The 24,821-nt window shown below is 33.5% G+C and overlaps 1 protein-coding gene across 1 annotated transcript; it reads right to left on the bottom strand.

The window, feature by feature from the left end:
* Positions 1-1,144: 1,144 nt before the first annotated feature.
* Positions 1,145-24,544, bottom strand: LOC138331711 (uncharacterized). The gene is made up of 4 exons (XM_069279458.1): positions 18,926-24,544; positions 18,520-18,785; positions 13,874-14,532; positions 1,145-9,497 (listed from the first exon to the last, which is right to left on the bottom strand). Exons 1-4 carry the CDS (start codon positions 19,031-19,033, stop codon positions 9,184-9,186), a joined length of 1,347 nt encoding a protein of 448 aa, XP_069135559.1. The 5' UTR covers positions 19,034-24,544; the 3' UTR covers positions 1,145-9,183.
* Between the last annotated feature and the right edge of the window lie 277 nt (positions 24,545-24,821).

Below are 24,821 nucleotides of genomic sequence, written 5' to 3'. Positions count from 1 at the left end.
TTTTTCTTGAATTATAATGTGTCACTGTGATATTATTTTGAAAAATGTCAGTTATGCAAGTATAAAGTTCATCTGGTGCCATAGTATACCAGGAAAATGTGATATATATTGAATTAAATTAAATTCAGCTGTTTATTTGAATATTATTAAATCAAGCACAGAATATTATGGGTGGGATAGGATTAGTGAGGAGGAGTAGGGGAAGGGGACGGGTATGATTTGATTTCTTTTAAAAATTTTAAAACACCAATTAATATTTTTGCTTATATTCAGAGGGTCATACTTTCTGATGCAATAACTGTTTTGTCGAATGCGATTCATTACAGGAAAATAGTCATATTTGAGTCTTTTTCTTTTAATTCTTAACATATCAATACATTTATTGGTGTTTTAACCTATTTTTTTGACACTAAGTTATATTTTCCAAAATGTTATATTCTCAACATATATATGTTTTATCATACTTCATGAAAAATCCTTAAAAAATATCATTTGGTGCAAAAATGGACAGAAAAGAAAATAGTCCCTCCTGTTTAACTCACCATAACTCACCAGGAACTCCGATCTGACTAATTTTAAGTCAAATTATGATGTGCTAATTCCGGAGAATCTGTAAACAGAAAAAAATCGTATCCTGCCCCAAATTGACACTCCTCCTTTGCATTGCATACGGTTAACTTAATTTGATGTGGTTTTCTTGCTCCGTCACATTGCGATATATGACTCCTTTATTTCAGCAAATCGGGGGTTTAGGATTGAGATGAATTTGTCACTCTGGTTTGCATACATAAGAGGCCACAGTAAACTTTCGCGTTGATAAAATATTGTGTAAGTCTTTATAACAACATAACACTTTTTAATACGACATTAATAGGTTTCCGTAGATGTACAAGTTATATTCTATTTTACATAACAACTAGTACATGTTTGTATGAATACTGGCGATAGTACTGTTTCCAGCTGCATAACCAGGTCGTGTAACGCTGAAACCATTTGTCTTTCACCTAGCCAGCCAAAGTTAAGTTCACTGTCGAGAAAAGGTCAAGCATCATCTATGACGTAAACACCGTGCTGTCTACGATATTAAGATATGCGCTAAGATACATTAAAAACAACGCATCTACAGTTTCTTAAGAAAGGCTATTTATTTAAATACAAAAAGCAAACCACAAACTTGATATGAAATTTAAAATTAATAAGTTGTTGTTGGATTTCGAGATATTCCTGATATTATAAGAAAGAGACACATGGGCCTTAACGGTCACCTGTGTTCACATACAGAATGAAAGACATATAAGCACTATATATACCGTATATATTATTCCATTATACCTTGTAATCAGTTAGTAATTTTATCAATTACCTTTTAATCTATGGCAAGTATTTAATTCAATCACATTTGTAAATTCAGCAGAAGTCTTTTTTTAATTTTAGCAATTTTGACTCCTTTTGACCCTGCTTCTTGGCCCCTAGGGGTCAGCCGGGACCAATTTGGAGATGACATTAAAATGCTATCTGGGGGGTGGGATATAAAATTCACAAAACTAAGCCTTATACCTTAAAATGGTGGCGCCAATTTCAATGAATTTGCTTCAACAGTTTTTGAGAAGAAGTCGAAAATGTAAACTGTTTACGGACACACGACGGACGACGCATAACGGACGACGACAGAGACAGAAAAAAATCTTCTCAGGTGACCTAGAAGTATTGTCAATTTAATATACCCTTATCGGAGCTAAATAAAAAATATATGTATTACACCGTATTGATGTCGTTTTAGTAATCTTTTAAATGTGATATGTTAGTATTGTTATTTTGTCTAATAATTTCGAATATGATTTCTTTATAAAACTTACGCAAGCAGAGTCTTAACAATATCAAAATATATACACTACACCCCCAACATATGTGTCTGAATCAAAGTAATCATTATCAAATAGTTATTTTCAACTTAATTGAAGATAAACAGCTGGCTAGTCCATGTAGCTTTTAGTTCATGATCTCATTTACTTGTACACATTCGAGGTCCTCCCAATTACAAATCACTGCGTTTCGTTATTATTGCAGAAAATCAAATACTATACGTTATCGTGCTTTTAACGCTTGCTTGATTAGGTTTCGTTACCTGTTGATTAAAATTATTAATTTGTAATATGTTAGCACTGAGTGCTGTGTGTGAGGATGGATTACCAGTGATAAAAATCACATCATTTCATAAAAATCTAAAATTATTAATTTAGTTTGTTCTAGTCTTACGTCCTATTAAGGGGCAGGGTCATTTAAGGTTTGATGGAAAACCTCGAACCAGTGGTCAGTACCTGGCAGCTGCTGCAGTTGAGATTCGAACTCGCAACCAAGAGGGAGAGGACATGTGGTACATGTAACATGGCCGCCATTTTTAACCACTCGGCCATCGCGGCCATTTATTATTAGTAAATAAGCAGTTATCACATCAAACATTTCAAAACGATATACAATAAACTTCAAACACAAAATAAATCTTGAAAAATGATTAAACTGAAAACTTCGATTGGGAAAACAATTGTACTGATATCATAAAAAAGTTTCCGCTATTTTGTCAAATTAAAAATCTAAATGTATGAATAATAAAAAACAAAAGGTTAAAAAAAATCAAAATATTAAAAAAAAAGTATTACTACGGCGGCGTATTAGGACCACTACATATTTTTTTATCTTGTACATACAAGATAATAAGTTGTAGGTACAAGATACTAACTTGTACGTTCAAGATAAATACGTACAAGATACTAGTACAAGATACTATCTTGTACGGTCAAGATAAACAAAATTATATTATAATATTATAATACGCCGCCGTATATTTCTGCTATTTTATTCAAACCAATTTCATAAAAAACACAAATACTAATCATTATTTCAAAATATACTTTTTTACAGGTTAAGATAAAAATTTCACATCAAATACAGAAAATAAATATATTAGAACAATATACATTGGTTAAATTTCGTGATATCACAGAAATCCAACTTAAAAACCATCATTGAAATATAATTGGAATAAACAGGAATATTTAACTGTCAAACTAGTTTCATATCGATAATTTAAAATCATTTTGTAATAAAAGGAATATGTTAGTTTTTTTTATTCATGTGCGATGCTGAAGAAAATTGAAGGCGTCTTAGAAAGGAGAGACTAGATTGTTAAATTTTGAACCAACCTATCGATACAAAAACATTGAATTAATTCAACGGTCATTTATATTCAAAACTTATGTTTTTTTCCCAGCAATTAATACATTATAATACTATTTGATATAATGCGTATTTTATGGGTAAAATATATTGGAAGAAAAACAAACATTAAACAAGTGATGTGGGTAAATAAATGTACCAATATGATGACTTTCATACTTTGAAAGTCGAGGTGATTCTGGTTTAATATATATAAATAATATGTTTCACATTGAGATGGAGAACGGTTTAGTGTACAAATCAAAGTATTAAAGAAACTGGATCGGTAAATCATCAGTCTATATCTACATTTCCGTTTTTTCTTTGCTATATAACCTAAACAACTGAGAAATTGTTTACACCTGTGCCAGAACCCTGATTTCCTCAAATAGTGTTAATGCGCAACAGATTTGGCATATACTGCTTCTGTATTTGTAATTATTCAATAAAACTATTTGACCGTAATGGCTATCTTAATTACATATTTGAGAAATATTACATCAATGGAATGAAAAAATAGTGTTTATTTAGTGTACTTTCTAAACTTGACAACATTCCCCGCTTAATTGGAGCCAGCCGGTTATCGGAACATTAAATTTGAAAGAAAGAATCGTTTGAAATGTTAATACAAGGAATTATTTTTATTTTTAGTTGTTTACTGGTGTGTAAACTGCATTTGCTAACGCGTGTCATTTAAAATATCTGTCCAACAAATGCAAAACAACAACAAAAATTCAAATCATTTTTCAATTAAACTTGTCATACCTAGAATTTGCTTGCAGGGGCTAAGCACCAAGATATCAGCCATATAGCTTGTTTAATAAACTATTTATAATTCTGAAACTTATAACGTTCTTGAAACAGTGTTGTGTTCTATCATTGGCTGTGATCGTAATCTACAAACATTGCTATCATATTGAAACAAGAGCGAAATAGTTATATTATTTGAGATGGGTGGTTAGGTAGGTAGGTAGGTAAGAAGATAGATATTTAAATGGATAGGTGGATAAATAGCTAAAGGTGGGTAAAGGATTGGTAGATAGGTAAGTGCTAATTGAATAAGACGTTGAAATCAAAAATTTATGCATATATATATGAGGAAGATTAACATACCGTTCACATCAATCATTAGCTTTCGTCATGAACAAAAACAAAATAAAATAAATAAAACTCACTAATAGAAAAATCCAATGACAAGTAAATCCTTTTGCAAAATTAATATTTAAGGTAGGTACATGGTAGATAGCTTGGTAGGTATGTATTTGGGTATGTGCAGTATAGGTCGGTATTTAGGTATATCAGGATTGGGTAGATATATAGGTAGGTAAATAGGTGGGGAGGTGGTTGAGTATTATATACTAGCTAAATAGGTGGATAGGTGGTTTAGTATATACTAAGTCTATGTAAATTGTTGGGTAGGTAGTAATGTATATGATAAATAAATTGTTGGTTAGGTGGTTGGGTATTATATACTAGGTAAATAGGTGGATAGGTGGTTTAGTATATACAGTACCTGGACCGTTTAACGTTCCCAAATTTGCGTTTCGTTTGCGTTTGCGTTATTTCCGTTAGCAATCGTTAGCGTTAGCAATCGTTTATCGTTAATCGTTATCGTTTGCGTTAGCAATCATTAATCGTTAGTTGCGTTTATAATCGTTTGCGTTAGAAATCGTTTGCGTTAATCGTTAGCAGGATACACTTCCGCTAACGTTAACTACTAAAAATAGAACCAAATACCGTAAAGCCATTTCCGTGATTATAACAATGGTATTTCCGGTCTATGCTTGCCGATCGTTTTGCGTTTTGCGTTAATCGTTAATCGTTAGCGTTAGCAATCGTTAGCGTTAGCTAACGGACGGATTTTTTGCGTTGCGTTTGCGTTTGGCTGGGAACGTTAAACGGTTCAGGTACTGTAGTAAGTCTATGTAAATTGTTGGGTAGGTAGTAATGTATATGATAGATAAATTGTTGGTTAGGTGGTTGGGTATTATATACAAGGTAAATAGGTGGATAGGTGGTTGGGTATATACTTGGTAAATAAGTGGTTGGGTATATACAAGGTAAATAGGCGGTTGGGTATATACTAAGTAAATAGGTGGTTAGGTGGTTGGGTACATACTAAGTAAATAGGTGGTTAGATGGTTGGGTATATACTAAGTAAAGTGGGTAGGTGGTTCGGTATATACTATACAAATAGGTGGGTAGGTGGCTGGGTATATACACGGTAAAAAGATGGGTAGGTGGTTGGGTATATACTAGGTAGATAGGTAGGTAGCTGGTTGGGTATATACAAGGTACATAGGTGGGTAGGTGGTTGGGTAGGTAGTGTTAATTAAATAAATTAAAATTTTGAAACAAGAAAATAACAAAACCATATATGCTCCCATCAATCAATTAATGATCCTAATCAAACAAACCAAAAAAATCGATGAAAAGTAACACTTTTTAAACAATTAAGGTTTCCCTGATGTAAACTTCCTAATACGGTGAAAACGCATTGTCAATGAATAAAATAAGCCTTCAAAATTTACCTATTTGCATGTGATTTGAGCAAGATTTTTAAATTTGGGAATTAAAAAAACAATAAGCAGATTTCGAGAATATTGCTTCGGCCAATATACTCAAAAATATCAAAAAGAGGAAAAGAAATACATTTTACTGCAAATTTTGTTAACTACTGTTAACAGTAAATGAGATTTTAACATTCGAGCATATTTGACTACAATAAGCCGATGTGAACTTATATGAATGATAGATCTACGCCTTAGACTGTGCAGTATGAAAAATATTCTTTACCATGTGGTTGACAAAATAAAAACATAATTTGCACTCTTATGCAAACAGCATGTTTTATATAAATCACATGTCCTCTATATCAATAATGTCATGTAATACATGTATTTAATTGGTTCGCCTTCTTGTCAATAATGAACTGTGATTTTTCACGCACACTGAAAATAACTCACAGTGACAGCAATACGCAGACGTATTAACCATGGGTTATTTTGTTTTCTGTGATAATAACGTAGACTATATCTTAAGTTTATTCACATCATTATACAATGCATGTATAGATAAAATATCTTACATGAGTGGCTTTGTTATATACAAAATGTTCAAGTCCAATAATTACATATGCCACGATCACGTAAAGGCGATTCACATGTAAATCATATTAAATATTTACAAATGTACTATAATATTCATCACATTACTAGGTTTGATTAAAATATGCTACGTAAACTCCTAAATAATACATACGAAATCCGACTTGTATGTCAGGTTTCCGTCTACCGAGACAATCAGGCAACAAAACATATTGATAACGTCATTAAAGTATGTGACGTTACAATAGTGATGTTACACGTTTATCAGTATGACATGGCTGGATAGGCCAGTTATGTAAAAAATAGATTAAAATCACAAAGAATAGAAATATTGGCTCTATGAATGTACAGTAGAAAATATTCAATGTAAATATGATTTGAAACTCTCTGCAAGGAATTATTTAGTTTCATATTGTGCTGCGACTATATTGATCAATGAAAACAGTATAATAATAATAAACAAAATAATTTACAATATATATGACGGATGGTATTTAAATTTTGGAATTAAGAAGGCTTTCATTAAACGCCTTAAGCTGTCCAATCGTTGATTTGACGAACAAGTACGTTACTACATGTACTTGTACATGCACAGGGAACTTATTGGACAGTCGATGATTGTGTAATTAGGTATATTAATATCGATCCGATGTATATAGTATCAGAAATTCGACTGACAGGATGACATCTTATATCTGCAAGCCGATGCAAATGGCGAATACATTATCCATAAAATCTTATTCATTAACGCAGAATTACAAATTTTATTTTTGAGTGACGGAATATGTGGGGTATAGATAGATACTATGAATATTTCGCGACTCTTGGCATCTGAGTAGTAATATATTGTTTGGCTCTAATAAAGGAAATATTTCATTTCGATTTAACAATTTGTGGACTCGAATTTGAAATCCATGACCTTCGATTTGTATTAAGTTACATTGCATAAGAAATATGTGCGACTGAAATTGGTAATCAGAGATAATAACTAACTTAAGAACTTAAATAGCATAAACATAAGCTTAAGCTTATGATAAACAATCTGATATAATATGACACATTACTGGAGTATCATGTGGCCGTATCTAACCGCCAAAATACGATGATCACGAACTCCTGTGGACCAACAAAATTGCCTCGTTATAAGCTTTATTTAGTATATATCGAGGTTAAACAAAGAATGAATGTTGGATATATAATTTATTTAACACAAGTGGGTTATCTTTTAAAAGTTACAACAGACACGAACTCTAGCTACGAGTGTAAAATAAATTCCATATCCAATAACCCCGAGTTGTGTGACCTGTTTCTACCACAATTAAATCATCTACAAGAATACCGATACCGGTATGCAAATACGTATGCAGGTATGCAAGTGTACTCCAATGAGACACACAGGTACAAGAGGTCATAATAAAAAACTCTACAAGAAACCTTTTCGTCTCAACTCGGCAAGAAATGTTTTCAGTAACAGGATAGTGGAGTCCTGGAATTCTCTCCCTGTTGATGTGGTCAATGCTGAAAACCTGAATATTTTCAAAAATAGACTAAACAAGCACTGGAAAAACCACGCCACAAGATTTTCACCATCAACCTAGGAAAGACAGAATATTATACATAAACCTAGGACATACTATTAAGGATTTTAAGCAATCACTTTAAATTTTTTACCATTATTGTAATGTCACTATACATCTTTACAAGCCTTTTGTGGCTTCCCAATGATGTTGGACTGATGAGAAACTGAGGAGAAATACGGTTTTGTGATATGCTCATAGGCAAACAGGCACTCTTTTACATCTACAAAAGTCATGATCGTATAAATACAAAATCATCTTAATTATGAATATTTATCCCATGAATTTCTACCCACGCCTTTTCAATATATTGATATATTAAGTAGTTTAAAGATAAACTACTCGTTGCCGAACTACATGCGAGCATGTGTACAGCAAAACGACATCTAATTACTCGCTGGCAAGGTTACGTCAAAGTGACATTTACTTCCCACCTATTAATCATCAAGTTATTATAACCAAGTTCAAATACGGCATACGTGCCTTAATTCTACCATAATAACCACAAGGGGCCTCATACATGTATGCCTAGATATAACGTTGCCAAATACTGGGATACAACAGTATGACAACTTTCGATTATTGATGACGTTAACAATTTGTGACCTGCAACTGAGAAAAAAGTAGTTCAGGTCAAAGTTTAAAACCTCGACCAATCAAAAATTTGGAAGGTGGGTTCCTAATGTGGTATAATAATTTATCAATATATTTATACAGTGGTCTGAGAGTCAAATAACACAACATATTGTGGTAGAAACATATTGCAAACACCGTTCTACTGTATTGGAAATCAGCCAGCTTCAATACATTGAACCATCTTACAATTGAAGATGGGAAAAGGATAGTATAAATAGAGGTTCCCCAACAAGTGACTGTTGTTTATCATGTTTATCAAACTCGAGTTAGTTAATTTTCAAATTTTGAAAAGACACGAGCTTTAGCGAGTGTCTTTTAAAAATTTTGAAAATTAACTAACGAGAGTTAGTTAACGACCAATCAGAGGCGCCGTAGGTGTTTACACACTGGAGTGTGTTAACATAAATGATAACCAACTGCTATGAAATTTATCACATCGGTTTTCCATTGTGAAACATGCATAGTTATGGGATAAATGACATTTTCATTACCAACAAATGTACAAAAGAAAATTAAACACGCATTTGTAAAGATTTTAGTGTTTAGTCATGAGATCTAGAAAGTTCGATTACGTGTTCAATTTTTCTGACTCAGTGGTCTGAAATGCATTTCTTTGTAATCAATCTTGGAAACAGACTGCGCTTTCGTTTCTACTTTTCAAAGTCCCCTCTCCTCAAATCACGGTTCTCTCCCGCGACTCGTTTCACTATTTCGGCAATCCTGTTGAGGTCTATTTCTTTCAGCGCTTTACACAGTTTATCAACTGCCATCTTATCTAAACTTGGCTGATTGTCGAGCCAGTGGTCCATGATGGCTAGTTTGAGTTCCTTGGTAGAACCCGAATATTTGGTCTTGAAATCCATGAAAACTGATTTCGGTATTTTCAGGTAAGTTGCGAAGTCCCGTATGTCATCAACATAGATCTGTTTTGCCAGGATAAGCATACTGCTATCACAAAAAAATCCTAAAATGCAAAATAGTCCATAATATATCACTAATATTCACAGTAGTAAAAATCATATTTCAGCAATTAACGCTTTGAAGCTCTTTATATTTTAATATATGTTGATGTGCTAGATTGCAAATAAATATCACATAATCTGTAGAAGCAAACACTTTGTAATCTTACAAGATGTACTAAACAGCGGAAATATATAATTGCCTGTACCATATTTCCCTTGTAAAGATTTGTGTTTGAGATTCGAGTTTCGATTTCTCCTTTTTTCACTTTTTTTTTCATTTTAACAATTTTGGGTGTCCAGTTACAAAGTTAATGTTTCAGTTTCGTCAAAGCATACTCTAACGTAATTGGTGTTTTATATAATACAAGTCTCATTACACTTCGAAAGAAATTCTTCCACAATAGAATACATTTTCATTGACATGTCCTACATGTAGTACATACTCGGTCCCAGGTGTTCGTCGCACTATCGCTTACTAACCCCTGGGACCATGGACCGCTTGGCCGTTCTATCATAATTCATTACCCAAATTCTGGTCATTTAATTGGCTCCGGTAAAACCAGCCGGATGCAAACAAATTTTATGTCTCAAAACAGACTTCGGTTATAATTTTGTACACTTTGTTTTGTTTATATATTTCAAGGACGTAGATGATATATGCAAAACGTATACGTTCCTCATATTTTGTAAATTAATAAATACTATCCGCAACTGCTACATAACTCTTAATGTGTGATCAATTTCGATTTTGTTAATTTTGTTTATTGTTAAAGTTTGTTTATTATACATGGTGTATCTGCTATACTTGTCTCTCAGCTCAAAATAGACGTCTGCTACAGTACTGCTCTGTCTCTATGTACGTAAAGGCTGACATACATGTACCTGTGTCATGCTTGAGGGCATATCCAGACCGATATCGTTTAGTTTTTCATTTGATACACAGGCTTTTGACTATTGATATACGGAAGATCTCTGTATGTGTACCCAGTATTACACATATAAAGGTGTCCGTATATCTATAGCCTCAAAAGCCTGTGCATCAACAATGACTGCATGGCCGATAAAAATTACTGATATATCTTATTTAATTGATTTATATACATAAATTCCCGAAGGTGAAATTGATTATAAATATATCAAGTTATATTTATTATTAGAAGTATAAATTAATTTAGTTATTTAATTACTTACTCGAAATCAAATGAAATAATTGAACACATAACACGTGCTTTTCGCATAGTGAATACATACAATGTAGTAAAGGTGATCATGTGACAACATTTCATTTAATCGATTGGACAAGTTACGCAATGCATTATGGATACCAGGTAAGTAGATAGAGACGTCATTGTTGTTCATCTCCTTATATAGTGATCGATAGTGCGACGAACACCTGGGACCGAGGATAGCCCTAGTAACGTTATGCTAAATCGGCGGTTTGTAACATAATCTGACATCAATTGCCGTGTACAAAGCTTGGTGTCGTGCCTGCTAAGAATGAATTTACCACTCGTTGAGCTGCACAGATCGACATTCCCTTATTGTAAGATAAATACACAACGGTGATTTACTGTAGTGGTCATTTACAAGAACAGTAAATAATTACACAATAAATTGTCCATTTCCAATTATTGATAATGTCATTAGTCATTTAATGTCGAAAATTACTGAAATGCTTCCTAAAACAATTAATGCAGGGTTTTTTTACCATACACTCCTATAACGAGTAATTTTGTTTTTTAAATTTTCGATTAAAAATAATAACAGAAAACAGAATATTAAAAGTTGCTTGCTGGGGCACATTTAAATTGAATATAATAGAACAACAAATCTGTATGGCAAGAACATTTAACGAAAATACGGATCATCAGTTTGAACCGAAAATTAAAAAAAAGTAGTGCCTAATTTAATAACAATACGGTAAACAATTCTCCATCGGAACGGTATCCTCAATAAAGTTTTGTCAGGATATTCTGACGCCAATCGGACATAAAACGATTGACAGTTAAATATAACAAATCCAGATCAAAACGTTTCATACTAAGTTTTAGATTTAAACCAGATAGACCAGTTGATATAATCAAAAGACAAAGGATTATATATTAAATGGAGGACTTAAAATGACAGATTTTGAAAAAAAATATCATAATTGAAATCAACTTGGTTAAAAGAGTTCTCTATTCAACAGAAAAACAATGAAAATATTGACTTGAACTTGATTTGGTAATTATGAATTTCTGACAGAATTTGGATATTAATACTAAGAGATTAAACATTACCAGTCTTTTTTTGGAAATATGTGATAGGTGCATTGAAAGACATTTTAAATTACATCCCTATGAATACATAATGTACCATCGATGCAATTAAGACACCTTTTCTATGATAAACTAGACTTATCACTGTTTATGATAAGTATATTTGTTTTAATGATTGTCACTAAAAATAATATACAAAAGAATGAAAGAAACAGTGATTTATACATAATTCTAGTCGAACATAAATGTCAAATATTGTACATACCAGACATAAAACAGGCCATTTATCCAAACTTTGAAAATATAGATTGGTAAAAGATATATCATATAATTCCTTTTAAAACATCAAATGACTTTTCACGTCTTTGGTTTTTATATAAGATAACACGCTTTGGTTTTTTATATAAGGTAACTAATGCAATTTTACCTGTAAATAAATACTTATAATTATGAAGGTGTAACTAAAGAATCAGATGATAACATAAAGTAATCAATGTATTAAAGACACTTGCACACAGTTTTGGAAATATTAAAAAGGTTGAGAAATATTGAGAAAACTAGAACATTGGAAACTGTAAAAAACTAACACACCTATTATCTTTGATGTTAAAAATGTTTTATTTGGACTTTCAGATAATTTAGCGAAATCAGAATTCGTAAATTATTTAATTCCTCTTATATGTTCTCTTGCTCCAAAAGATAGAATCGACTTTATTTTAAATCATTGGGGTTCTATGAGTTTGACAGGGAATGTACAGGCCTAAGAATAAAAAAAAAGTTGAAAGTGATGAGCAAAAGTAATATGTTGTCGATTGTTTACAGTGCTATATGTTATGTCAGTCACTAGTCTCTCTATTTGCTAAAATGAATCTATATAATATTTTTTATTTCCATTATAATTAAAATAAAAAAAATTGTGTTGTTAAGAAAATTATACGTTCACTAATGGATATATAAATAAACGCCATTACATTTTTAGCATAATGTGTGAAAGGAAATACAAAATAAAAATGATAGATAATTAAGTTGAGGGTGATGAGTAAAAATTACAGAGTTGCCTTCCATATAAGGCTATATTGCGTGCCTGGCAATGCAAATGATATAATTGCGGAGTAAATTGTCCATGACGTAATCACGTTTCGTTAATAACCAATCACAGGTCTATTAAGTGGATAGGAATATTACAATTATCGTTGTTTCGTTTTTTTATTGACTGGTATATTTCAGCGGACATTTTAGACTCGGGTCGAGGTTTCCTTGCCCACATTAAAGACCAATGCAAGTTTCTATTAATTTATATTGTTTAGCTATTCTCTGTGTAACATATATCACTCAATAAATTTTTATAGGGGCGTAAGACTTTTCCATTTATAAGAATAATATATCTGGCAGTCAAAAAGCTGTTTTTATATCAATCATAATTTGGCTGGTTACTGGCGATTTTGTAGTTGTTGAACAAGTAAATTGTTAACGGACACACGGCCCTCATTAAAATAGAAAATGCTATAAGAATAAGTTTTAAAATAATAGATCATTTCTTAATCAGGTGAACATGAATGAATACAGCTTATTCATCTTATTTTCTACATACACAAAATCTACTGTTACTTACTAACTACTGTAAATGGCTTATTCTTACCAAATGAATATTATGTAAACTAAACCCAAGGCGCTCATTTCTTACGTAGTTGCCAGTTACAATAAGTTTTAAGTTTAGCGTAACATAAAGACAATATCAAAAGTGTCTGGCTTACTTTGTAATGCATTGCATACTTAAAATTTTTATATGGGTAGGTATTTAAACGAAACTGGAACAAAACGCGAGAATACGAGTAGTGACAAAACATAAATGGGCCGACAAGGACGGGCCGAGTAATACTATGATAATACGTTTTACCCGTTTCGTTTAGGGGATTATCAAATATGTACTTACAGTCTCACCTGTCTAGATATATCGTGAAGTGACCTAATGAAATAATATGTATAACCATGTGGTTCTTATACACATAACAAATTGTGAGTCCGTATTACTTAAAACTAATATACTGGATGATAAATATTTGTTTTATTTATTTATTGTAATAGGTATTACATTTAAAACTAAGTAAAAATCAAGTTACCTGTAAGAGTTTCAGACCTTTCGCTTCCAACTGGTGAAACGGTAGAAAGTGTAGTTGTTGTATTTATCTTTTCTTTCTTCGATTCACTGAATGTAAGCATATTAGTACCACTTTTCGTACCCGGGATAGCCTTCGCTATACCTGCAACAAGGGAGGCGGGGTCTGGGCAAATGACACCCATGTTCATATCTCTTGGGTCGAAACGAGCTGTATGAAGTTTTTTGCCAGAAGGTTTTGCGTTGAAAATTATTTTCGCTTCTTCATCTTTGTTTGTCTTTTTTATATCAAAGTAAGTGAATTGATCTTCCCCTCCAGGTATGACTTCAATTGCAATGTCATCTTTCACGTAGTCTCTGCACAAGGCCAAGGGACCATCCTTGCTGAGACTGACCTTTATTTTTGTTACCCTTACAACAGTCAAGCTTGGCGATCTACATTTTGGTAGTTCCATTAAGTCCATTTTCTTTCTTTTTTCGATCGTTTTTTGTAGGTCAGATTGTTCCAGAACTTCAGCATGAATTCTCCATGTGCCCTGTTTATATCCTTTTCCGATGAATACGGAGATAATGTGAGGACTCATTCCATGTAGCCTTTTGATTTCTTGCATAATTCTTTTCAGACTTCTTCGCAATGTCTTCTTCATTGCGTACACACCGTTTCTGTATAAATATATCAAAATAAAGAGTGTTGTGTATTCATTGTTGACAGGAGACAATAACCTACAGATGATGCTACCTATGCTATGAATGTTGACAATGTTGTTGGAATTTCCATTTGTCAAATGCCATTCTTGTTCTTTAGAACTCATTCAAAATATAACCCGGTTCTTTCCAATGATTATGATTTTTGCCTCCTGCGATGTGACGTTGTCTACATCTTAGAAATATAGTTAAAAGCATGTTGTAAATTAGTAGCCAAAGACAATAGTTTAGTGTCATGGTTAGAATGGTCACAGATTGCCCACCCACAATATAACAAAAGTGTTGGTAAGGTAATCATTAACGCATGGGCCACGACTATATTCAAAATGAAATTAAAAGTTCTGAACAAAAAGAACAATATATGTGTATTATAAGACCCCATTGATTGCTTTTCATCAGTCTGTCTTCGTTTCTTTGCTTGCATCCATAATCAAAAGTAGAATTTACTTTTATTTACTAGCTAACAAGAGTTTCCAAATGCAAGATGGAACACACGTTAAACATACATAAAAGCACAGTGACTCAGTAAGCATATTGTTTGCTTTAACCCTTCTCATTTTATCTACGATCTAATGTATACCGTGGAAATGCAGTCATTTATTCGAATGCTGGGATCATCAGAATTATCAAGGTAATGTCGATGAAAAAAAATAACAGTATCAATTTTCGCAATAACTAGAACACGTCAGAAGGGGTCCCGCTCAATGTGCCTTACGATAGGAAAATGACTGATGACAGCATATTACAAGATATCCTAGAGGGATCTTGGCGCCTACCAAAGAATGATGTATGTGTAACAATGAAACAGGAATCTATTCTCTGTTTTTTGTTTAATTTTAGATATCATAATCCAATGGCTGCATGTTCGCCATCTTTTTGATGTATCGGTCCCAAAATGCCATATGCACAACTAGGGTCCTAGGGGAAAGCTACCTTCAGTACTCTCTGAGAAGTAGAATTAACAATTTTCAAGTACCAAAAACCAAAATGTCTGCCTGTCAGCCATCATGTTAACAGAATTGTCCCAAAATACAATATGCACAACAAGGGCACTAGGGGAACCTACATTTGTAAGAAATAGTGCTAACAATTTTCAATTATCAAAATTCAAGATGGCTGCCTGTCGGCCATTTTGTTGACTGATCAGATACAAAATGCAACATGCGTAACTAGAGTTGTAAGGGAAACCTGTACATTGTATATAGAATTCGAGAGAGATCCCTTCTGTACTTTCTGAGAAATAGGATACATGTAATGATTTTTAAATATCAAAACCCAAGATGGCGGCTTGTCGACCATCTTGTAGACCGATCGCCCCCAAAATGCATTATACATAATATATAACAAGGACCCTAGGGGAACCTACATATACAAATTGAGAAAGATCCCTTCAGTACTTATAAGATATAGCGGTACTAATCTTTAACTATCAAAATCCAAGATGGCGGCCTGGTGGCCATCTTGTTGACAAATTAGTCCCAAAATGCAATGTGCGAAACCAGGGTGCTAGGGAAACCTACATATGGGATTTGAGACAGATCCTTTCAGTACTTCCTGAGAAAAAGAAATTGACTGGACGTCCGGAGGTGAAAGGTGGGGTTGCAAAATCCGCCCACGCGCCGATTTGTTTTTTTCAAATTTTGCAGTGTTAAAGGTCTAGGCACATAACTTTTTTATGTGCAGTTTATTTATTTTTCATATGTTTTAAAAAGGCATAAAGGACCTAAAATGGTGTTTTCTAAAATTACTTTGGGTTTGTGGCAAGGGGACCCATTGTGTCTATCTTTTGTACATAATTTTTATCTTTTCAATTATTGTTGCTAGTAAAAGATACTTCATTCTTTATTCCATATCCATTTATAGTGATATTTACGAATTATTTTTTACGAAAAATTAATTTTAAAGCAAAAAAAACCTCAATTTTTTGTCAGGATACAAATTGAGGATATGGGGTTTGCTCGAAATATTTGGCATGTTATCGATTTTGTCCACACTTTTAAACCATTTTAAAAACATGCTATAGGTATGATCTTATAACAGATACTTTTTCAACAAAAATAAAATCCGAGAAAATAGCATTTCATAGGCTGAAATGTAGCGAGGGGAATTTTCTAAAAAATCAATATTTGCCCTAGTAGATCATAAATTTAAAACTGATTATAGACACCATAATAAAACAACAGTTAGTGATAGATTTTTTTGTTAACTAACAAATGTACTCTAAAATTATTGCATTTCTATTCATGCATCTTCCCTAACAGTACAAAAAGCCGAACAACTAGATATGCTCTTGGGTGAAACAAATAGTTTCTCTTTTCATATCAGAAATCAAATAATTATTGGAAAGAAATATATTTTCGTCAGCAACTTAAACGCAAAAGATAGAAATTAAGATTATCCATCTCTCTTATGTAGATAGAAACTATTTTAAATTGAATTAAAATTGTTTAAAGAGGGAAACAGGGTTACATTTGATTTTCAAATAAAATATGTATTTGAAAATAATACCAACACCACAAAGGCTACAATCTTAATTTTGAGCAATCAGACGGCTTTTATTTCGAAACAATGGCAACAATGTATTTAAAACTGTTAATATCTCATTCGGCATACTATCTCATTCGGCATAACCCATAACCCATATGTACCAATTTTCACTAATATCTAATAATATCTAAATTTCAACCAATCAGAGGTCTCCATTCTGTTTCCATGACAAACAATCTTTTGAAAGTGTTACCATGTTATTCAGCATACCTCGTAACCTCTATGTACAAATTTTCACTTAATTCTGACATCATTTAAATTTCAGCCAATCAGAGGCCTGTTTTGTTACCATGACAACCATTATTTTAAAAGATTTTACCATGATATTTAGCATCAAGGATTATTACTGTACACTGATTTTCACGTATATTGAACTCTGGAATCATAAACTGGAAATGTATAACTAGATATACTAACAAACAAGTGGTTCGTTGCTACAAGCACTCTCTATTTTTAAATCACTCAAAAACAGTTTTCCCGGATTTTAACTTTGAACCTTATTTACACATAGACAGAAAATGTCATGGGAGTATTTTTAAATGGGGGTAAAATTGTGGACAAAACCAGTAACAGGGTGAAATGAGATGACAAATAGCAATGCTTTGTTTTCGTTTTTTTCCAAAAAGTGTTACTTTTTCGTAAAAAATATTATTTCGTACACAGTTTTCGTGTAAAAAAATCTAAAAGACATGACTTAAATATAAAGTATACGATCTACTTAAATGATTTATGAATAAAAAGAAGTAGAATACTTAACAATGGCTAACCTTTTTTGGCATGTTTCAAAGTTTCAAGAAAATTGGGCTGTGGGCAGTTTCTATGGGATTTTTAATATTAGCTTGAACACCAACCTTAACGTTTTCATGAAGAAACGAGGAATATCTTAGTTCTTGCATTTTTTACGACTCTGCCCGGGGTCTAGACAAGGCCTACTGATACTAGTACATATATTTCAATCTGACGCAATACCTATTTAGCCCTCTTTGATTATTCCCCGATTAATAATCTAGTTCCACACATGGGGTGTGAATGTTAAAGAAAGATGAATGCATATAAAAACGAAGGATGATTATATTTTCCATTTAAATTTCACTGTGAATGTAACAAATCAAAAATAAAAAGACAAAGGAACATTTGAATAGATATGTTTTGTTGTAAAAAGATTGAAAATACCGCACATGTGAATTTTAATTTTAAAATGACACCCTTCCCTTATAATCAATATATCGCATACCGTTCTACAAATATTGGAACATTCGAATATATATTTAGGTTTAATTTCTCGCATTTAACTATTGTGAAATGTAAATGTAAAAACAGTCATGTAACAACTGTTATGCTAAATTTATAACAAGAAAAACCAACATCGGTTTTCGAAAATAAGTTATAATTACAAACCTGGAGAACTGAGTCGTTTTAAAGCTGCAAATGTTTCCCGATAAAAGTTCGACTTTTATATCTTCCTTAATAGAGATTTCATCCTCTTCAAAATGGACACACAATAATTCGCATGATGTTAAATCCACCTCCACCTCCTCTATCCTAGTTAATGGAATTTTCACCTGTACAGGTTTCAGGAAGGCCTGGTCATGTTGGATATAAACTGTATCAGTGTAGCCCCTCACCTCTGCTAGTGGAACTTTACTTCTTCTCACTGGTTCTAACTGTAAATAATAAACTTATCATGGAACAATTAAATTCAAAGGGGCAAAATGACAGATACATGTTAAAAAGTTATAATGACAAGCAGTTACATTTGATCTTATTGGTATATATGTACTTTATACTAATTACTTTTAGTTACCTGAATAAGCATGCTTTCCTGTGCCGTTACTGTTCCAGCGGGAAACGTCACTAAAACATTCGGGTTTTGTGGACAAATATGCGAAATTTCCTTTCCTGGATCCATCATAACCTTTGTTCCATATCTTGGATAGCAATCATAGGATAATTGTGTTAAAACCAGGTGTATACCACAATGTTCTGAATGGACATAACACGCGACAAATACGCTAAAATCTCGATAATAAGCCTGGCTGGTATTAAAGTAAGTCTTGGATTATATCCAGCGAATTTATCTCTAGAATAAGCTGGCTTGATTCTAAGATTAATAAAATGGTCATAATGTTCTTTGGTATTGTTGTTTATTATGTACAAATATATATTTTATTATAGAATAATAACATCATAATTTCATACATAGTTTATCCTGATTGCCATATACATGATAACTACAAATTTATTGATGTGACAGCAAATTAAAAAAGACACATCATAATAAAAATATCCCAAAATGGCATTTTCGCCACAACTGTATTGTCAACATTTATATAATGTCATGTACATGGTGGTGAAGCTCTATGATAATTCATTTTATACACTTTACATATTAAATAACCTGTTTTAATATTATAAAAAATATTAAAAGATATATATTAGAGCGTAACTTACTTGACACGTAGATCCTCCTCAAATATGTGAATCAAAAAGATCAAACTTAATAGGTATTTTAAGTTATTTTCAATAATGACTTCAAAAATGTTTGAAATCATATTGACGCAATTACTGTATTGTTAAAATGTATAAAATTAGTATATAACGTCTTCGATTTGTTATGAATCGGACATACAGGTGAGCGACATGCATGAACATACTAACCAACTTGAAAATTCAGCTTTTGATAATTCCATGCCCCAACAGCTCAGTATTTCCATGCAACTAACGTGCATCCCCGATCAAGCATTTATTCAAAAATTGGATGAGGAACATTATAATCTGGCCAGAGATTCATATATTTCTAAGTTGTTGAGTCTTACACATAGCTCACTAGACTCTATTACGTGCATTTGAATATACAGAGCGAGATCTATCGAGTGCCCCGAAGGAGACTTTGTTACTAGGAAAATAACTCATAAAGGGGGGGGGGGGGTCGAGTGTCCGTAAATACGCCAATGACTGTTATATCCTGTATCAGTTCATTCATGGTGATAAAACTGATATTTGCGCCATATTTTCCCGCCCAAGACCAAAAATAAACTCTGTTACACCGGAATCTTCACTTCGTGATCATAGTTTGACTGATACACGAACTGGTTGAAACAGTGTCAATTCTTGAAAATAACTTGAAACTGTGTTTGAAACGCGAAAAGGACTCGGCACTGAAGATCAATAGTCTTGAATCAGAAAACCAAGCCCTCAGAAATAAGTTAGACGGCCATACAGATGAGTCGCGCTTCAAGCTTACACGGCTTAGCTCTAGCTACAAACTTTAAGCTTTATCTCAAACATCGACTTTACCAGAAGGCGTTGATCACGGGACATGTAAAATGGGTTAGAGAAGTTATCCTTTAAAGTGAACTCTCTGTCCACCGCTGTTCGTGCACTATAGAAAAACCACCGAACTTTTTCAAAACAATTGTGTAATACCCCTGCTGGTGCCTCTGACATTCCTGACGAACAGGTAAAAATACCGTGAGTGGGTCACACACATCCAGTAATAGGCATACTGACACGCATACTCATCTCAATGTCTCGCGAGGTCAAACATGTCAAACGCGAGTCGTCTGCTACGGTGTGCGACCAACAATCAGCCAACAATACATTCCCATCCGAAGATGCAACTGATAGTCAAGAAGGGGGTGATATCAACGTTATACTCAATTCCCAAACTGATATTTCTGAATCTCAGCTTAGTACGTGCACTATTCAACAGGCTTCGTACACTTCCATTAGTTATGCTGAGACCGTGCGTAAAATTCCTGTTCATATTGGTCTTTGCGAACCTCTCGATGTCAAATCTCAAAAGGAGAATCAAGCGGAAAACGTCATTTTTATTGGAGCGGATAGAGCTAAGGCGGTTCAATTCAACATTGACAATATCGGTGAAACCTCCACTGAATCGGGTATTGTAAACTTCCTATCATCAGCTGGAGTCTCGGGTTCGAAAATAAAGTTGTTCAACTCTAGGAACGGTTTACTTTCCGCGAAAATTGTTGTACCAAGATCGCAAGCCCATATTCTTGAACAGCAATATTTTTGGCGTAGAAAGGTTACATGCAGGAGATGGCTGCGTAACAAACTATGGAGACACAAAATATCTCCACGCGAACCGGTATCGTCCTTCAGTGATATAAATAATGCGTTTTATTAAAATCATTCTACTGGCTGTGATAACGCATTGTGTAATCATGTCGTTGTCTATTTTTACTTGGAATGTGAGAGGAGTAATTTCGTCGTCGCTTTGTATAAACAAACTTTTGTCGGATAATAACGACGACATAGGCCTACTCTGCGAACTACGGTTATGTTTGTTGTGGTAATGGTGGGCTCATATTTCTAGTCCAAAAAGGCCTCTGCTACTCTATAGAAGGACTCGATATCAGCCAATCAAATCGTATAATCGGAATAAGAATCGATCGTGTTAATTCTACTCCACTTTATTTGTTCGGAGTTTACATGCCTAGTGATTCCGATATATCGGAGTTCACTAATGCAATCGTCGCTCTTGGAGATATCGTCAGATATCACGCAGATTATACGACACGCTTCCGATTTCGTATGCAGCTCGCCGGAACACTCATTGTTTCATGAGTTTATTTCCTGTAATAACCTTATTGCGACTAATAAGTTGGATATGTGTGACGGTATTTCATAGCCTTTGTGCCTCTTGAAACTACGATCGACTACATTCTGGTGAAAGACACAATGATCGACTGCATCGAATCAGCTAGAGTGTTTTCCTTTTCCAATATAGATGCAACATCAGACCACGCGGTATTGGAATGCTGTGTTCGCTTGCCTTCATTACAATGGTTAGAATGTCCAAGTCCAACCGTGCAGCCAAAATGGAGAACTTGTAGTATAAACCATATGGTACAATATTAGTTAGCGGTTGATAATGTGTTAAAGCAATATCTTGACTTTGATATTCAACGCCCAACTGATATAGATTGTTTCAATACCATTGTCTCAGATTCAACTCATGTTTAAAACCCTATTGGAACAGTGACGTAAAAGTAGCACATAAGTCTGCTCGTGAAGAGTGGATCGTATATGGAAGGCAAAACCGTACAGTACATAGCTTATGAAGAGTACTTGCGTTCCCAACAACACGAATTGAATGACGCTGCGGACTGTTACAGCAAAACGTTCTGACGGGCTTTGAAACAATTTAAAGGACCTTCCCCATGGAACTGTTCACCATTAAAAGTTGGCAACAGCACGCTTCGGACTCCGATTGAAATAGCGGACGTTTTCGGTAAGTACATCCAAAATGTATATTCGGCGACTGCCTCTAGAGTTGTCCCAATGAACATAGGGTTAACGGATTGTCCAACCGATATTCTTGACGCTAATTATCTGAATAAAAAAATCGACGTTTTCAGAAATAGAACATGCTATTCGGAGTCTTAAGGTAGGGAAAGCTCCAGGGATCGATGGAATCCAGAACGCACATTTAAGATATGATGGTAGGACTCTGGTATTATGTCTACAGAAATTGTTTACTAAGTGTAAACATGTTCCGTCTATATGGAAGAAAGGCATTATACTTCCTATCTTCAAAGGCGGGAATAAGTCTCGCGGAGATCCTTCAGGTTGCAGACCTATCACACTTTTATGTATTTATAATTTTTTGAATCAGTGTCCGAATACAAGACTCCTTTGACACCTCATTTGTTACATTTCCTAGCGATCAGCAAAAAGGCTTCCGAAAATCCTTAGGATGTACGACAGCCACGTTCTCCTTACAAGATACTATAGCATTTCGTGATATAAAAAGGCTTTTGACACTGTATGACACGCTGGCCTCCTGCGTAAAAAAATGATCTTGTTATCATTGGAAATCATTTAAACACGATTTGCGATTCCTACATGGATATGCTGAGCTCTGTGACGTGGCACGGAATGACGTCAAAGTGGTTCGCTGCTGAATCGGTAGTTAGGCAAGGCGGAGTATTGTCCACATTTATCCACAATCTGCTTGTACATTTAGAGAAAATTAACCACGGTTCGAAAGTGGAAACACTAAATATTGGAAATCCAACGCTTGCAGTTGACATTATTCTGATAAGCACGTCACCTCGTTCACTCCAAAGTCTACTGAATATTTGCGTTGATTACAGGGAAAAGTGGAAATTCGAATTCAATATCCAAATCACTTCAAATTTACATCCAAAAATCACCACTACTGCATATACAGAGCTTCACATTTATGGCCCTCCATGTTGAACAGTGAAAACTAAACTGAGTAAATATTTAAGTGTGAGTACCATAGAGTACCTGTGCATGGATCTTTAAAAAAAATCATGCAAATTATGATTCTTGTTATCCGAGTGCGTTAAATAAATGAATCATGAATAGGTCTCAAGGTTTAAATAGGTAGTACGGGTTTACCTGGAGCTGTGGAATAGTTGAACAATACCTATGCCCAGTGTAATAGTGGAGAGTACCAGTGACATTCAGTGCCATGTTTTAAGTATGAGAAACAGCTTAAACTGGAATAGTTAAGATAATGAATAGTACTCGGCCCTTACAGACTTCGAACAATTCATTAACTTGACTATTCCACAGTTTTCGGTGTTTCTCCTATACAGAAATGTCCAGTATCAAATATAACATATATCTTTAAATATTTTGTTCTTATCTTATAATAAGGATGGTTCGTCTACAAGGTTGGCGGGGCCAAATATGACTTGAAGGACACGTGGGTTTGGATGTAACAATTCGGTGTTTATGCCGAAGATGGACAGGGTCCTCATATGTATAAATGTATCAGCGAGGACCGATGGTATGTCAACATAAACAATTAAAATATTCCAAGATTGATCAAATTATCGTTGGTGTTATTTTTCTTTTATTAATTAGTACCCGGCTTAATTTTCATTATCGACAATATGAATTCGGGAAGGTCAGGAAACTAATGATCGATATATCTACCCTGCATGCAGTTCAAGTTTGGAGATACAAACAAATGTAATGTACGACTCGTAGTACTGTACATACATGTAGAAATCCTCATATTACATCTCAGGTATTTTTGGCATATTTTGCTTATCATACTAAAAGCTTATAATTTTGCGACATGCATAGGCCTATAAAATCTACTTCTAAATTGTAGGCGATTGTTTTGTGACGCAAGGAAAATTAAGACGCGGGGTTAGTTTAAATTTTAACACATCAAATTTGACCTGAATATAAATTTACGATTACAAATTAAAAACCGTTAGGATTTCTGTAATCCAATGGTACAAATTTCAATGTATGTGTTAAAGGCAATTAAGTCTAGGTGGATTTGATATCGTTAGGTTTTGAAAATAATTAACTTTATTAAATGATATTTAAAGTCGGAAAGCAGCGAACATTTACTTTAAAAAAGGAAAATTTTATAAAATGCCACCATCTCCAAATATTATAAAAAAATAAACCAGAAATATAATGATTTCAACACACTTAAGTAAAATCCACATGAATCTATATCCGGGGCTATTCTTGTCATGATATGTTGATATTTTTCATAAGTTTTAGATGTTGCTGAGAATTTCGTTGTGTGACATATCAATTTGTGAATAAAACGAATTTGTATGATCGTGGCAAATATAATTAATTATTGTTAAAAGAAAATATATCTTTTTTTCTCAAAGAAAGTCTAGTGCTACAAAATTGATTGAAAGATTTATGATTTAGGTACATGAAATCAAGTT

Source organism: Argopecten irradians, chromosome 9 (genome assembly GCF_041381155.1).
Source record: "Argopecten irradians isolate NY chromosome 9, Ai_NY, whole genome shotgun sequence".
In the NCBI taxonomy this organism is placed as follows: domain Eukaryota; kingdom Metazoa; phylum Mollusca; class Bivalvia; order Pectinida; family Pectinidae; genus Argopecten; species Argopecten irradians.
The sequence above is the reverse complement of the archived record's forward strand: the minus strand, read 5'-3'. Positions and strand labels throughout refer to the sequence as shown.